We start from the raw sequence: 18,448 nt of genomic DNA on the forward strand, positions 1-18,448 counted from the left end.
ATACAGATGAAGCCATGCATAGGATAAGACACGTGGAAAGGGGAGCAGAGCTTCCATGTTCTCCCTAGGTGTCCCACCTTCCAGGAACTTGCACGCGTTTAACTACCTGGAGCTCTCCCTGTACCTCCACCGTCCCCCTGCCCCACAACCATGGCCTCTTGGACCCTTTTTTTTTTTTTTTTTTTTTTTGAGACAGAGTCTCTCTCTGTTGCCAGGCTGGAGTGCAGTAGCGATCTTGGGTCACTACAACATCTGACTCCCAAGTTCAAGCGATTCTCCTGCCTCAGCCTCCTGAGTAGCTGGGATTACAGGTGCATGCCATGATGCCTGGCTAAGTTTTGTATTTTTAGTACAGTTGGGGTTTCACCTTGTTGGCCAAGATGGTCTCGATCTCCTGACCTCATGATCTGCCTGCCTCGACCCTTTATAGCAACTTCATTGGATAAGCATGACTGAAGCATGGATGTGGCAGACTACCACAATTACCACTTGAGACCATCACTACGACAGTTACTACTGTTACTACTTGAGACCAGCATTACAAGACTGAACGAAGGGGGATGAATACAGAAATGAAAACTATAAACAAAAGTATTTCAAAGGAAGGGTAACATGGGAAGAAGGGGATCCCTGCTTCTCGTGAGCAAGGGCAGCTGCCTGAGCTTCCACAGCCCTTTGTATTTATTGGGTAGAAAGAGCAGGGAGGAGGAGGTAATGTTTGGTCAGCTGCTTGATTGATCACAGGTTCATATTATTACTAACAGGCTTCAGATTTGCCTAATCACAAGAAACACTTGTGCCTGTGTTGTGACGGCCCTCAGCATTCCTTCTGGGTGCAGATACAGTTTGTCAGTTTGCCAACATCCTGCTTTCATGAGAACTTGGTGTTTACTCATACAGCCTCCAGTGGTATACTGAGTTGATCATGACCCTCATTCTTTTGGCCTTCAACACATGGACAGCTATGTAGAAATGTGATTTAAAGAAAAAGGGAGTATGATTTCATACTATTCTACTGAGTGGGGAAACCCAGCAAAGCTGCCTATTCAGAGTCTTCTTGGCCTCTCTCTGCAGCATTCATTCCTCCAGGGTATGGGACAAGACCCCTTCTAAAATGAGGGTCTCATAACCCACAATCAGACAAGGTAGGTCAGAGAATTTCCTTATGGCTGGCTCTAAGACAGAAAGGTGGAGGAAGATTAGAGTATATTTTTAGTTTCTGTGGCCTGCCTTGGGGAGAAAAAGGAACAGGTAGAAGCAGAACAGAACAGAGATAGACCCTATTTTCTGAGGCCTACTTCTGAAGCCTAAAGCACCCCAGTATTGTAACAGAAGACTGTGCTTCACCCGTATTGCTTTTAAATTGTTCTGAAGCTGCTTCAGGACCCCTGGACAAAACACCAATACTTCAACAAAAGACATACTTATTGTGTTAGTCACCAAGGAACTAACAAGGACTGTGGAAGTTATGAGCCAGAACCATGGACAAAAACATGTGTGTGTGTGTGTGTGTGTGTGTGTGTGTGTGTGTGTGGTGTATAAAGATCAAAGTGCTCTTGAAATCCATAACAATTTGATTATATTATATCCTTTAGACAGAGTTCATATATTATATCTGTTAAACAGAGTTCATCACTCATGGGTCCTGGTGAATTAGCAATAGCTCTGAGGTGGAAGTCTTTGCCTAGTTTGCAGAATAACTTCATTTTACTGTTCTCTACTTTTCCACTTTGCTCTGTCCTCCAAGATTGTATGTGGTTTGCATCAGCAGCCTCCATTGCCCTCTGGCTTTTAGTTAGTTGATTTCAGCTGCTAGGAGGGACCCACCAAACATCTAGAGGGCAGGTGGAAAAGGAAGTCGAATATTTAATTCCCCACTCCCTGTGTCCACGTAGAAGCAGCCTCAAGCTAACTGCATCCCTCCATGAGTGGTCATAGCTCCTGTCAGGTGATGCTCTTCATACAGTCCTTTCTGTCCCTGAGTTCTGTCCCCATTTAAGGAAGAGACAGTGTGCAGAGAAGAGTTAACATAGCAAGCCTGACTGCTTATTTTTAGAAAGACCTGCTTACAAAGCTGGCCTTTGGCTGGCATCTGGATCCACACCATCCCCAGAACTGATAAGAGAGGACCACTGCATTTAAACATTTGTACAAAGTACGGTTTAGGCTTAACACCTGCTTTCCTTGTGGGGGTCTTAAATTTGGGTAAATGCCAGACAGAGGCTGCTCATATGAACAGCCCCCAATAAAAACCCTGTGCACTGAGTTTCTAAGGAGCTTCCCTGACTGGCAACACATTACACACATTTTCATAATGCATTGCTGGGGGAATTAGGCCTGTTCTATCTCTACTGGAAGAGAATTCTTAGAGGCTTGTGCTTGGTTTCCCCTGGACTTCATTGATATGCCTTTTCCCTTTGTTGATGAATTCTGTAACCTTTCATTGTAATAAATTTTAGCCATGAGTAGGACTATATGATGAGTCCTTGAGTCTTCCCAGTGAATCATTAGACCCAGGGTTCAGGGTTGGCTTGAGAAACCCTGACATAAATAGTGAAAGCGCTCTGCAGTTTCTATACCTGAGAGTACTGCACCATCTCTTTTGCCCACCCTTTTGAAAGTACTTCCCACCCTTTTGAAAGCTCTCCCCAAGTTACTTTTTTTGAGTGTGCTTTCTTTTAGTGAGGCTTCTAATGGCTGTAGATATTTCATATAAAAATATTAATTATTTAATGGATTCTTTTCTGTACATTATATTTACATATTTCTTCAAAAATATTAATGGTTTAAAAGTAAGGTAACACAGCAACCTGTACCCTTGACATCTTATTTAATGAGAATGTTTGAATAAGTTGTGCTTCTTTAAATGGATGGGGGATTGTGCATCTTGTTTAAACTAGAAAGTAGTACATAAACTGGTGGTTTATTGTCCTTAAAAATATTTAGCTGTTGTTTTTCACCTTTACGTTTGTGTATTCTGGGAAAGAAAAGAAGAAAACTCACTCTCAAAAGCAGGGAGACTAAGGAAAATTTACAGTGACAGAATACAGTGTTTTCATGGTATATATTTATATTATGGAAAACGTCACTTAAGTAGTTACATGAATGTTCTTATTTTTTATGTGCCTGATAAGCAATTGTACCACATCTTAAAAACACCTCTAACAGGTGATGGTACATTCATATAGTATATTTGAATTGTTTCTTGATAATATTTAGATTATTTAACATCCATAACTATTTATATCACCAAATATTATTCTTTCTTTTACACTGTGCTCTCTGAAGCAAGATAAAGCATTGTGCTTAATGGAATGGAAAGCTTCCTCTCAAAAATCCAAAGATTATGCTACTTAAATTTCAAGTTTCAGTGGAACTTATGTCAACTTCAAATTAACTGTGTAAAAAAATAAATGTTATGCATCCTTGGATGGTTTCTCAAAAAAAAAAAAAAAAAAAAGGCAAAGAAAGAAATTCTTAATGTAAACTATTGTGGTTTTTTACCCCCATCTATATTTATGCCAGCTGCTTTGACCTAAAAAGTTTTTTTATGCTTTTGGATAAAAAGCTTTGTTTTAGAAAACTCATGAACCCTTTGTTTATTAATGTCTTGGTAAACCACATGTCTTCTTGATAAAGTAATCCTGAATGAGAAAGACCTCTTTGCTGGATATCTTACTTCAGTTTGCTTTTCTGTTTATTGATTGCTTTGCTAATAAATGCTCTCTCCATTGTAATTTAGCTCCATTCCAGCAACCTCCGCCCAGAGGACAAGTTCAAAGTTCTTCTGCTATCAATCTCTCCTGGAGTCCACCTGATTCTCCAAATGCTCACTGGCTTACTTACAGTTTACTCAGGGATGGTTTTGAAATCTACACGACAGAGGATCAATACCCATACAGTGAGTTTAAGGGTTTGGTAATAGAAATAAGTATTCGGAGAAATGACACATTAGTTAAGTTCTTTGACATTGAGGATAAATGTTGTTGTGGTTTCCTTTGTCTGGCACAGAGTGTTTCAAACAGAGAGAGAATTACAAATTTCACCAGGAATCAAAGAAATACAATAAAAATGAGATGCTTAATATCTGATAAATACTAATGCTTATCAAATTCTCAAAGATGAAAAAAAATTACCCCATCAAGAATTGATGGGAATGTGGGGAAGCTGGAACTTTTATAAACTGTTGAAGTGTCTGTGTGAGTTCATTAGTACAACTTTTCATGTACAATAATTTGTTAAAATCTATGGAAAATCTTTCCTTTTAACATAACATTTGACTTAGCAAACCTACTTTAGGAAGTTTATCTCAAGCGAATAGTCATAAGTGGACACACAAGATGTCTATACCTATACTATTTGTAATATCAAAATATTGAAAATGATTCAGATGTTCACCAGTGTTTCAGTAGATGATAGTATATGGCATAACAGAATCCTGGTACATTGTTAAATAAATTATAGGCTGTGATAGCATATAAACTGATATCTTAGTTCACATTTCAATAAATGGAAAATGTTCATGACATATTGTTTAAGGCAGGGGTCCCCAGTCCCCAGGCTGTGGACAGGTACTGGTCCATGACCTGTTAGGAACAGGGCCACATAGCAGGAGGTGAGCAGCAGGCCGGCAACATCACCCCCTGAGCCCTGCCTCCTGTCAGTTCAGCGGCGGCATTAGATTCTCATAGGAGCACGAATCCTGTTGTGAACTGTGCATGTGAGGGATCTAGGTTGCGCCCTCATGAGAATCTAATAATAAATATAATGCACTTGAATCATGCCAAAACCATCCCTCCTCACCTCCCCATCCTTGGTCCATGGAAAAACTGTTTTCCATGAAACCAGTCCCTTGTGCCAAAAAAGTTGGGGACCACTGGTTTAAAGTAATTAAAAGTTATTAAAATAATCTGAGAATTATACCACTTTAATTTACAAATACTGGAAGACATAATAAATAGATCTAGTTTTCTCTAATTGTAAATATTATAGAAAATTTATCAGATATTTCTATTATAATGAATTCAAGTTTTTTAATTCTTAGGTTAAAGAACTATTAAATCTGGAAGTGGAGTACTGACACTCAAGCAAATAGTGTAATTTAATACACACATTGCTATTTCCGCAGAGATAGAACACAGCAACATAAACATTTGAAAGAGGAAGGATATAAACAAGCCATCAAGCCTATCTTTGCCTTTGTAACTTTTATGAAGATTTTAAAGGAGCTTATAGAAATCAAATTATTAGAATTCATTGTCTTAAAAAAACATTTACTCAGATGTTTTAGACACAGTTTCCCTAAAGACAGAATGAAAAAATAGAAATTTTTACATTATTCCAGCTCTGTCTTCTCTGATTTTTGCTTCTAGCCATGTTTAGCTACACACTAGTTTAAGAAACCTCAGAACAGCAATTCCAATTCAAGTTTCTATTTTGTTCTCTTCATTTAATACACAGTTTTCCAAATTCGACTTTAACCATGCTTAATTAGTTAGAGAACTGTATAAAGCTATGTCGAAACACTGAAATTCCATAACCTTCCTTAAAATGGTTAGGAAGATGCCTTGTTTTAACATTTTAATTGACTTTAAAACTCCTGCATCGCACAGAGTTTTATTTTGTATGCATTATACTGGGTTTCATTTTGCACCTAATTCACATGACTGGAATTTAGCTTCTTATGTCCATCCCTTTCTCTTGGCCCTACATTTCTCTTCAGTATTCCAAGTCTTCTTTAAAGTTAATGGAAACTCTGAACTTCATGATGCAGATTGCAAAGGGAAATGAACATCTGTCTACATCTGCCATGTTGGCAAAGTATCCTAAAAACCTGCTACTAGAATGTTTATTTTCTTCCAAATATCAGCATGATCCAGGTGTCCTGAAACTTAAACTTTTGTGACAGAGAAAGAGAGGAGTTATAAAAATATTGAAAATGATTTTGAAATGACAGTACCACTGGTTGAGTTATTTCTGAAGTTGTGAATTAGGGTCACCCTATTTTCCATACAGCTTAATGCAATAGCAAAATTAAACTTAAAACTATCAATGATATTATTCAAGCCAGAGGCATGATTTCCATAGTAACATATTGTGATCTATTTTATAGAACATCACATGTTATTACAACACTGGCTGTTTTGACGATTGCACTAATATGGAATCCAAATAACAGTTTCTTACACGATAAATGTGTATTCATTCACTAATCAGACATTTATATAATCCTATTAAACAAGGTATTATTTCCTAAAACCATATTTTTCATTAAAAAATGCCACTTCTGGCATTTCTTGACAATCACTGTAATTAATGATGTGAAAATTATCTGCATGATGGCATTTGAACAGTAAGAACAATTGGTTAACACTGTCAGAACTTTGTATCATTCTAATAATAGCCTCATGTTTATTACTCTATTTCTAGTGCATGGCTAGCATGTGTAACATGTAAAGGAAACACTACTTATATTCAGCTGGATGAACACAAATCTTTGGGTTAAATCAAGGCATTAGGAATTATAGGTGGAGAATCATTGAACTTTTCAAAGAAAATTAATGGTGGTGTCTTCCAAGCAAGTTTGACAGTTTGTTTGAGACCTTTATAGAATTCTTTTTTAGAATGGAAACTTTTTCTAGCTGGCCTAATGTGCTATGGGATTCTCTAAGACATACTTTCCTTCCTAGGATCATGATATACTGGTGTACCATCTTTAAAGCTTTCAAATTATTTGTTATTAGTAATAGCATGCAAACAATTGCAAATAATTTTAAAGATAATTAATAATTAACTTTAAAAAACAAGGTATATCTTTACGTTTTATTTAAGGTAGAGGTCAAGCTAGCACTTTGGCTGATCATACATAATCAGCCCTAACAGTATCTCTATTGTAGCCCCCTTCTGGGTTGCACATAGGTATCTTACGTGTCATGGGATGGAAGTGAACAGTTATTGGAGGAAATAGCACTCTTGTGTTACTGTTGCAGGTTTAGGGAGTGGATAGTAACTCATACTGTTTTTTGGTGTTGTTCCTATTTGAGTTTGGAATCAAAGGAGCACTAGACATAGTAGGCAGATCAAATTTAAAAATAAAATTGATCTTCATTACTGATGAAAGTCAGATTAGAGACTATATCCTTTGTCCTGCAGGAAGACAAATTAGAAGCGAGATAAAGCAATGGGTTGATCTGAACATAATTTGCTCCCTACCCCCTGACTCCCTAGATTCACAGTCAGATGAGTTGTTCCTCATTTGGGATGCCATGAGTGGGGATATAGTCCTTAAATGTCACTTTAGAGAAATCCTTCCACTGGAAACTAGAGGATGATTACTTTTACATGTGACAATGATTTCTATCACCTATAGATATTAACATAGTTTAAGTTTAGAGTTTTAGACAACCAAATATTTTAATGAGCCCGGGGATTTCATTTCTACCCTTATTCATTTCCATCTTTAATATTATAATTTATAATCCCATACTACATCAAGGGATCAATGTAACAAGTGGTAAGATGGTTCAGTTATCTCTGAGAGGAATAAATGAAGAAACATAAGATATAGAGACAGGATGAGAAAACAGAAGAGAAGATGACAGGCAATTGTTTTTATAAGGCTCTTAATATTCTTAATGCAGTAGTTTCCCCTTATCCATGGTTTTGTTTTCTGCAGTTTGTTACCCATGGTCAGCAATGCTCCAAAAATAGGTGTGTCTACAGTACAATAAGATGTTTTGAGAGAGAGAAAGAAAGACCATATTCATATAACTATTATTGTGGTATATTGTTAGAATTGTTCTATTTTTATTTTTAGTTACTGTTGTTAATCTCTTACTCTGCCTAACATAAATTAAACTTGATCATAGATATGTATGTATAGGAAAAAGAATAGTGTGTATATATATGTGTGTGTGTATATATATGGCTTAGTACTATTTGTGGTTTTAGGAATCCACAGGAGATCTTGGAAGGTATCTCCTGTGGATAATAGGGGTTTACTATATTATTTCCTGGAAAAATAGATCAGATATGTATAGAAAAATCATTCATGTGTTTAATAAATAAAATTTTGATCAGTGCTTATTCCTGACCAGAAACTGTATCAGCCACTAGAAATACAAAGATGAAAGGAATAGTTCTCCTTATGGAGTGGGGAGACATACAAGTAAACCAAAGTAACAATAGAATATATAAATGTTGAACCAGAGTAAACTTGGGGTGTTAAGAAAGCACAGGGTGGCATGGGAGGTATAGGAAATGTAACTGTACCTATGGTGGCAATGACGGTGATTAAGAACCACTGAAAGTTTTCCAGTAAGGAAGGAATATAAGCTGAATTAGCCAGATACTGTAGTTAGGGAAGAGTGATTGACATGAAATAAATTTTGTATTAAAAGACATGGAAGTATATGAGAAAATGAGGTATATTCAGCAATCACGGTCAATTCCATGTAGCTTTGGTAGGTAGTACACTGGGGGAGTGCTACAAACCAGGAGAGTATCAGCCAAGATCAAAAATCAGTGCTGAGCCAAGGATTTTAAATGTTGCTCTGAAAATGCAGAAGTCTGTAGTAACAGCAAATTTTCAAACTCAGAGTTAAAGATCTGTACCCCAGCCAAGGAGAGCAACTACCTTGAGATAAGAGCTCTTTTTACCTGAGTATTATTTTTTTGTTATGATATCATTAATGGGTATCCTATTCATAACCTTTCAAATGCTTTTATTTATTTCACACTATAAATTGCCTTATATGATATTCCTACACAAATGCATATTTCCATCCTAATTCTATATGATTCCAATTTCTTATTAAGTAAGAAATACAAATACTCTTGTATAATACACTCTGATCTATGAGGATCATATTCCATTTTTCAGATGCTACAAAAATCCAGCAAGTACTGTACTTCTTTTAATTGTCATCAGGTTATAGGTCTTCCACCTTCCAATTTAAGCCAGACAATCTTTTGGAATATTCAGCACTGACATTTATTTTTGTCTTTTAGGTTTTGGCTTTTGGTATGTTAAACAGACTATTTTCCATCATTGTTCTAGCCATTAGTGATTTTTCAAATTTTGTTAATATTTTCAACAGCCTTATTGTGGGATAAGGGTAACTTTAATCTAATCTAATAAGTATTTATTGAAATAACAATGAGCCACAACTGCACGCTGTCTAGAAAGTCTGAGTCTCAGCCCTAGGGGACAAATATGATCCTTCTTTGGGTGCTCTGCCTTAGCACTAAGGATGGTGTCTTTCCCCTGTCTCTTCTATTCCCATATTCTTTACAGTTTTCTGTACCACTTAGGAAGTGAAACCATGTTGTAATCAATCATTCTTTAAACTTTCCTTGTACAAATTACTCTGTGGTTTCTACGTCCTGATTGTACTCTAATACAATACTCAACATATTTCCATGAAGAATTTGCAATGGCATATGCAATAGAATGACAAAACCATCTTTCATTCAGATACTCCCTTGTATTGTTCAGTCTTTAATTATTCCCCTCCCTCAACGGCCATGACATTTGGGGAAGGGCAGCTTCCCTTAGGCCATTTGCAGAAGGCCCTTTAGAGGATGCAGTCTCATTTGTAAGGTGTAGCTGGCCAGATCTCAACCCTTGGCATCCTCAAGGCATCAATGTCTGATGCATGAAGCTGGTGAACATGTGTTCATTCTCAGCTTGGTCAGGGCTTCCCGAACACACTATTATTTTAATCTTCCCTAGGCTTTTGCCATTGCTGAGAAATTTCTGAGATTTTTTTTTTTTTTTTTTTTTTTTTTTTTTTTTTTTTTTTTTTTTTTTTTTTTTCCCCATCTCTTACATCCACCCTTTAGCCCTCTCAGAGGTGGAAGAGTGACTTTGTCCCAGCCACAGAAGGTCCCATAGTAGACTCACTTGCTCTCAACACTGCACCCTCACCTTGGTTTCTTGATTCAAGAAACCAAGAAATTCCTGCGCTGGGCTACGTCAAGATGGCGGCGTCCACATTAAACCCCCTGCTGAGGCTGCTTCCTAAACTTTCTCTCTTCCGAGGTGCCCAGGGAGTTCAGGTTCCCCTCTAGACTCTTGGCACCAAAGCTCCCTCTGAGAAGGATTCTTTGTCCCCCGTTCCCATTTCCCCTTATAAGAATGAACCCTGGAAATACCTGGAATCAGAAGAATACCAGGAGGGATAGGTTCTTGCCGTATCTGGGCTGACTACCACGGCAATCACAAGGTGGTATACCCCTACAGTGGACTCCAAATACATAGATTTGCGGGAATAAAATTGCTGGGAATCCCTGCCCCATCTGCCGAGATCACAGGTTGCATGTTGTGCTCTTGGAAGAGTTTGTCCTCGGTTATCATCTTCCATGCTCCATACACAGGAATCTGCATAAAGCAGCACATGAGATTGACACCGGCCATCCAGGAAGCCAGGGATCATGGTCTCCTCAGGTACCACATCCCCCATATTGAAACCTGGGACGCTGACTTCAGTACCTCTCATGGGACTGTGAGTGCTCTTCCGCCAGCCCCTACCCTGATCTCAGGCGACCCCTGGGACCCATGGTACAACTGAAAACAGTCACCAGAGAGAGAACTGTCTCTCCTTCCTCGGCTCTATCGGGCTCATCTCTGACAAGACAGTGGCCCCCACCTGAGTCAATGCCCAAGGTGCCCCCCACCACACCAGCAGAAGCCTCCTCCACTGAGCAGTCAGACGCCAGAGTGCTCTGTAGGAGCTGTAGACTGAGAAGGAGGGCCGGGTGCGGTGGCTCATGCCTCTCATCCCAGCACTTTGGGAGGCTGAGGTGGGCGGATCACTTGAGCCCATGGGTTCAAACCAGCCCAGGCAAAATGGTGCAACCCTATCTCTACAAAAAATACAAAAATTAGCCAGGCATGGTGGTGGGCACCTGTAGTCCCAGCTATTCTATTCGGGAGACTGAGGCAGGAGAATCGCTTGAACCTGGAGGCAGAGGTTGCAGTGAGCCGAGATTGTGCTACTGCACTCCAGCCTGGGTGACAAAGAATGCCAAGGTTTACATGATAGGTTATCACCTGAAGAGTTGTGTCTTTTGTGGACAATGGCAGATCCAGGAAAGAAATGAAAGTTGCTGATGGGGATAAATCTAGGCTAGGGGAGAGCAATACATATGTGTATGGGAAACCCCAACCCCTATGTACTGTAAATAGATGGGCTAGGCTAAACATTGTTGCTGTTTCAGTCTTTTGCGAACTCAGCTTTTCCACAATAAAGTTCTATCTCCTGTCGGAAAGAAGGAAGGAAGGAAGGAAGGAAGGAAGGAAGGAAGGAAGGAAGGAAGGAAGGAAGGAAGGAAGGAAGGAAGGAAGGAAGGAAGGAAGGAGAAAGGGAAGGGGAAGGGGAAGGGAAGGAGGGAGGGAGGGAAGGAAGGAAGGGGGAAGGGGAAGGGGAAGCACATAAATGTGCTGGGACCTTCATATTGCTATAGGGCACCCCTGCATAATGGAACCCTGCTCCCATCTCCCATACAAAAGGCCCCATCAGGGAGCAGGCAGCAGCCACTCTGGCATTTGTGTGTTTCACAATCCTACAATGTGTTTCCTGTCCTTAGAGAGCAAGGATTTCCAGTCACGTGCCTAATCACCTCCACTCCCTATCTTATTTTTTTAAAACCTCTTTGTAACTGTTTCTCTCTGCCCTCACAATCCTTCATGCATAGAAGTCCTGCTTATCTGAAACGTCTGTTGTGTAAATTCCTCATTGCTGATAACAAATGTCTCCAAAATTTAGCGGCTTAAGACAATAAACATTTATAATTTCTGTAGGTCAGAAAATAAGAAAATTTTCCAGTCAAGATGTTGGCCAGGTGACAGATTTACCCCTTGGTGGTAGTTTACTGACCCTTGGTCTGGTGTGTTTAGTGTTTAAGCAAACCAGTTACATAGAGGAAACATAGTTACTTTTCTGTTTTGGAGAACTGAAAGGACTTTCTCTTAGACCCTCTATCAAAAGGACATTATGAAAAGCAAAACAAGAGCTAAAACAAACATCTAAATATTCTTTATTACAAATGACGCTTTTCTTATGTTATACTCAATAATAAAAACAATCAACTGGTGTTTACATTATTTCAATTTTAAAAATATGAAATGTATCCTTAACCAAAAGAGTAAATTGGTATAGTTTATGTAATTAAATAATATGATAGGAAAGCAGTTAGCAATGATTCTTCACCAACTTGTGAAATGTAACTTTTTTTTTCTTTTCATTTCAGGTGTTCAATACTTCTTAGACACTGACCTGTTACCATATACCAAATATTCCTATTACATTGAGACCACCAATGTGCATGGTTCAACAAGGAGTGTAGCTGTCACTTTCAGGACAAAACCAGGGGTCCCAGAGGGAAACTTGACTTTAAGTTATATCATTCCTGTTGGCTCAGACTCTGCGACACTTACCTGGACAACACTCTCAAATCAATCTGGTCCTATAGAGAAGTATATTTTGTCCTGTGTCCCTTTGGCTGGTGGTCAGCCATGTGTTTCCTACGAAGGTCATGAAACCTCAGCTACCATCTGGAATCTGCTTCCATTTGCCAAGTACTATTTTTCTGTACAGGCGTGTACTAGCGGGGGCTGTTTACACAGCTTGCCTATTACCGTGACCACAGCCCAGGCCCCTCCCCAAAGACTGAGTCCACCTAAGGTGCAGAAAATCAGTTCTACAGAACTTCACGTAGAATGGTCTCCACCAATGGAACTAAATGGTAAGAATCCAAGGCCAAGATTCCCCTTCTTGGGCAAGACATGAATGAGAATCTATTGCAGTTGTGCAGTTAGGAGTTTGGCAATTGTATTCCTTTTTATAACTGCACAATATAATAATTAAGAAAGAGTTTCTAAAGATATAAGATAGTGTTTGTCCTAGTTAGTGGAACAAGTGTATTTCTTCTAATCTAATAACAAATTCCATTCAATTAAATTGCCCCTTAAAAGGCTAATATTATCTTTGCTCTTAATGACATCTGCCATAACACAAATGATGTTTATAATTTGAAACTCACTTATGAAATGCATTATATTTGACTGTGTCACAAGTTAGGGCACCCACAAGCAATACATTTTCTCTTCTAAGCAAGAAAAAGATATAAAATAATACAAAAAAAATATGTATATAAGCTAACTGACTCCATTAAGTGAATTTTTGCATTCATACAATTGCACCCTTGGTTATATAGGCCAGACACACATTCACAGATTTTTAATCATTTATATCATGTACGTATTATAGCAAAATCTTTCTTTAGATGTGTAAAGTTATTTGGTAAAACTGGGTAGAAATTGACTATAACATTTATGCAAACAGGGCTTATGTTAAACAAGTTAAATTAAAACCTCCAAATTTGAAAAGATACAGACTGGAGCTACATTCTTAATAGAAATTATGATCATTAATTCTGAAAAAGATTGAATTTAGCTATGATAAAGTGTAGTTACTTTTTGTCTATATGTTGTCCATTTTGGTTTGTTTTCCCCAGGCATATGCCTTTAATAGTATTTTATACATTCATCTACATATCAGTTTGTTGTCTTCTATGTATTTATCATCTAGATTACAAAACTACTAAATCACTACATTTTGAACACTAATGAAATTGACAGTAATCTAATTAGAAGGATAATGAAAATCCAGCACTCTTTAAATGACTTGTCCCTACCATACCCGTAAAGTAACCCCTTTGTCTGATGAGTTACCTCGATTCACTATTTAACTTCTCTAGGAATAATTATAAGGTATGAACTATACATGAGAAGACTGAGATCTACTAAAGAAACCACATCTGAGGAAAGTCGAGTTTTTCAGAGCAGTGGTTGGCTCAGTCCTCAGTCATTTGCAGAATCGGCCAACGAAAATGCATTAAAACCTCCTCAAACAATGACAACCATCACTGGCTTGGAGCCATATACCAAGTATGAGTTTAGAGTCTTAGCTGTGAATATGGCTGGAAGTGTGTCTTCTGCCTGGGTCTCAGAAAGAACGGGAGAATCAGGTAAATATCAATGCTTTAAGTTCTACTTTTAAATCCTCTGAATGCAAGTGCTTCCTCAAATTAAAGTCAAAGTACTGCTAAAGTACATTTTGAAAAGCAAGAATTAGAAACTTCCATAGACCAAGGAAAATTTTTGCATATATGGGTTTGTTACATAAACAACTCAAGGTCATAAAGTACTTGCAGTAAGTTTTAGGGGGCAAAAGTAAATGCTTTAGTTATTAATTCATGGGGTGAAAATGGCTTAACTATAGTTATAGTCTTTTGGGAATGTTTGTCAAAAATAACATTTGGTTTCCACTCCTGAAGTGGATTGGACACACGTCTCATCTTGCTCCATATGCAGCATAATTTATGTTCAGTGAAAGAGATAATAGTCAACCAATTCCACAAATTTGTCTTGGTTTTTATTTATCTTTCCAAAATAAATAGTTTAGATACTAGATTATATATAATGACAGAATCCTGGACATCAAAATCTATAATTCACAAGTGTGCTTGTAAGCAGTGGGCATGATGATAAGGAAGGAGGACAACATATCTAAATTTTCTGGAGTATCTTCATTAAGGCAAAAATTTTTAACCCTCCACTTTATTTTTTATATTAAAAACACTTCAAATTTCATGAGTCTTTAAGAAAAAAACACACTTTTGTTATGTGTTTAATCTGTCGATATCAAAGAAACCCAAGTCCTGATCTAAACTTGACCTGTTAGGAGTATGGAGGATGAGGGTAGCTTTAGGTTGATGTCCAAGGGAATCATTTCATGAATAAAATACGCATTGTGCTTGAGCATCTCTTAATGACTACCAGCCATCTTGGACAAATAATAGAGCCATGATAGCACAAGTGATGAGGCATGGCATTCTGGAAGGGGAAAATCAAGGTCAGAAATGAAAAGTAATGGGTGAAACTGCAATACTGGGCCCTCGTAATCTTATGGGTCACTAACTAATGAAAGTGCAATGAGTTCCTTTGATATTATACTTTTGGTTAGCACATTTAAAATCCTTGTAAAGAGCTCCAGAGTAGCAGGGGGGAAATGCATGTGTATGTAACCTGAACATTTCAATAAAAAGTTAACAAAAACTTTGAGACATTCGTTGGGGTTGTTTAGGATGCTTTAGGTTTACCTCTTTCTGAAGAATAATATTCAGCCAGTTGAATTGGATTGGCTCAATGACATATTTCCCTACGTGGGAAATCCAGTACATCACCATGCATTTTTCTGAACTTTTTGAACTGAGATATTCTATTTTTGTGACTTATTTTAGATACTCATAAGACTTATAATTTTCTATCTAACTATCCATTAGTTATCTTTATGAACACAAGCAAATTCCTATGAGATTTTTATTTTGTAAATAGAAAGTAGCTGGTAATATGAAGATGGAGAATATACTTCAGATAACATTTTAAAAAGTGAATACCTTTTACATATACCAGCATATTCTTGGGCTTTTTCAAAGCAGAATATTTTAAAAGGTACAAGGTATTTCAGAAACTGAAATGAATGTGTGAATTCAGTTTGAAAATATATAGGGACGGCATTCACTGTTTTGATGTTGTGGTTATTGTTCTCGTTGATAGCACCTGTATTCATGATCCCTCCTTCAGTCGTTCCACTCTCTTCGTACTCTCTCAATATCTCCTGGGAGAAGCCAGCAGATAATGTTACAAGAGGAAAAGTTGTGGGGTATGACATCAATATGATTTCTGAACAATCACTTCAGCAGTCTATTCCTGTGGTGTTTTCACAGGTATTGTTATTTTTAACTAGTATCCTTTCAGAATTGGCTTAGGGCTTCATTTGTACATTTTTTGAGTTTGTAGAATTCTATGATGGAAGTCTCCCTCTATATTGGTTAAATGGGGCAGTTTTTAAGTATAATATTATGTGTACAAGCCTCCCTCTTTGTATGTCACTTGTTTTTTTTTTTTCTGGTATAACCATATATTGAAACTAAATTGGTAGTATTTATTTCACAAGACTTGCTTTTTCCATTTATCACGTATCCTTAAATATTTTACAGGAAGTTGACTTTCATTAACTGTGTACTATCATGTTATTTGGACACACAATGATTATTTAACCAGTCCACAGTCAGTTGATATTGTGTTGTATTAATTCTTTTGGAAATATAAATAACATTGATAAAAACTTCTTACATGTACATTTCTTATACATTTCTACTTCCTTCAAAAAATCCGAAGAATTAAATTTATCACAGCTTATATCAAAATGAATTACGAAGATGTTCAAGGTTTTGAATATAGAGTAACATATTGCCTTCTAGTAATTCATCCTCCAGCCAGCAGTAGTAAGGATAATTATCATAGCTAAAAGTTACTGAGGCTTTACTGTGTACGTGGACCAATTCATTTAATACACATAGCACTCCTATAGGATGAGAGGCTCTTGTTCTCTCCAGTTGTGGCTGATATACTTCTCTGCCCATTTTAGCAGCATCCAGGTGGCCAGTAGCAGAAGCTGGTGGAAGAATGTCAACTGAATGAGTTATTCTGTGTACTTGGTTGCTCAGTGCCTCTTCTGAGAGAGATGCTCTTCGCTGGGCATTAGCATAAGATAAAAAGATCTTTACACTTTATGCTTACTCCCATAGATCTAGCCACATTTTTCTTTCCCAGAATTCCTAGTTCCTGATCCTTCCATCTTTCTTTTTTCATTCCCTTGGCCAATATTTCCAAGCCACTGCGATATTGTCCAAGTATATTTTACCATGAGACACGTCTCTTTCCACACAACATGTGTGAGCAAGTGAACTGCCTGAAGTTCTGCCCATTAAGAGGATTTCTTCTCTCTGCTGTTTCACAGGGCCATTTCTGACGAGGGTTGTAGAGCAACAGCTACCATTTTTGACTTGCAGCCACATACCAAGACGTCCTATCTGTAAACTAAACTCTGCTTTCCCCCCTGCCCCCCATTCTTTTATCTCTTAAGGGAACTCCCGTGGGTCATAGGTATGAGCTGAGGTTGAGCCACCACTTTAAGAATGGTAGATGTCATGAGGGCCTGAACCACCTGCTTATACAATGTATTACGGCTTTTGGCTCTGCTTATACCCAATCTCAGACATCCACTTCCATTTTATGATGCATTTCTGTTGCGCCCTTCTAACCTCAAGACTTGGCTGAGACAATTCCCAGATTATAAAAAAGTAGCTCTAGCTGCATGGTTATTTGTTGTTCCATGACAAGTTGTTCTGTTTTTACTGAGGCCTGAAAGCATGCTAGGGCCATTTAGCAAATGGCATATAGTTTCCATTACATGTTATGTCTTTGTTCCAAGCTCTTGGGGTCTATCTGCCTTGTGATTTTCTTTCTGTATGTGCCTTGAAACATCTTTTCCCACCATGCTTACTTCTAGTGCTGTAAAATTTACTACACATGATATCCCAAGTGGCTGATCTGCCTGTACCACAGGCTGGACCTGGTGCAGAGCCCTTTCCTACTCTGGGGTGCACTCAAAACTGGCAGCATTTCATATTATCCAGTAAATTTCTCAGAACAGTATTCTCAAATGTGGAATATGCTCCCTTCAGAACGTGAAGAGGTCAACTAGACATTCTGTTTCCTTCTTAGTGGTGGTAGATGCAAGGTGCAATTTGTCCTGTATTTTGGAGGGGATATCCTAGCATGTCTCAGGCCACATGAACTCCTAAAAACTTCACTGATATGGCAGATGCCTCAATCTTCATAATATTGCTCTCCCACTTTCTAGAACACATATGTCTTGCCTCTGCATACCTACCATTTCCTGCTTATCTGATTCATTTAATACGATTCTATTGATATAGAGAAAGAATACTGTCAAGGTGGCTTTTATAGTTTGTCTTAAATTGGCGATTAATCACCCTCAGATTTCCTTTGTCTTTCTTCAGTGCGTTGATAGCAACCAGCAAGATCCATGCATAGTCCTTATAATTACTAGTTTCCCCAAAGTAGTACTTATCATTACTGATTCCACCAAACCAGTGAATTACTTTCTACTGGTAACTCATGGCAGTTCACTACTAATGGAAGTTTCAGCATTGAACCACTAGGACATGCTGTGGACTATCAGTACTCTACCTGCTGTCTGTGATGAGATCACTGTACACCAGTGGGTGGATGATGGAGGCCCAAACTATCATTTCAGAGTTTCATTCCTAGGGCCACTCCTGTTATGACTGTCTTAGGGCAAATTCCCCCAGAAATAGACTGTTGGTAGAAGACTAAGTACAGGAGGGTTATTGGGGGAGCACTTTCAGAAACAACAAATGTGAAGTGAAAAAGTATGTAGGATTGAGCAGCAAAGGCGCTGAACTGTGATGCAATAGTGGAAGCAGCCTCAGCGGATTCTGTGGGTAGTTCTGGAGCTGAAATGACCCTCTTAGCTTGTCTCAAATTAAGTTA

The 18,448-nt window shown here is 38.1% G+C and overlaps 1 protein-coding gene and 1 pseudogene across 2 annotated transcripts in view; both read left to right on the top strand.

Annotated features, from left to right (window-relative positions):
* USH2A (usherin) overlaps positions 1 to 18,448 on the top strand; it is a 785,943-nt gene that overhangs the window by 216,167 nt on the left and 551,328 nt on the right. For both annotated transcript variants that reach the window (XM_037985560.2, XM_007988447.3), the window contains 4 exons: positions 3,743 to 3,901; positions 12,253 to 12,747; positions 13,762 to 14,031; positions 15,623 to 15,792. In XM_037985560.2, coding sequence (XP_037841488.2) covers positions 3,743 to 3,901; positions 12,253 to 12,747; positions 13,762 to 14,031; positions 15,623 to 15,792 — 1,094 coding nt within the window. The remainder of the gene's footprint in view (positions 1 to 3,742; positions 3,902 to 12,252; positions 12,748 to 13,761; positions 14,032 to 15,622; positions 15,793 to 18,448) is intronic.
* LOC103230995 (small ribosomal subunit protein mS40 pseudogene) lies at positions 9,982 to 11,934 on the top strand (annotated as a pseudogene).

The sequence above is a fragment of the Chlorocebus sabaeus genome, chromosome 25 (assembly GCF_047675955.1).
Source record: "Chlorocebus sabaeus isolate Y175 chromosome 25, mChlSab1.0.hap1, whole genome shotgun sequence".
In the NCBI taxonomy this organism is placed as follows: domain Eukaryota; kingdom Metazoa; phylum Chordata; class Mammalia; order Primates; family Cercopithecidae; genus Chlorocebus; species Chlorocebus sabaeus.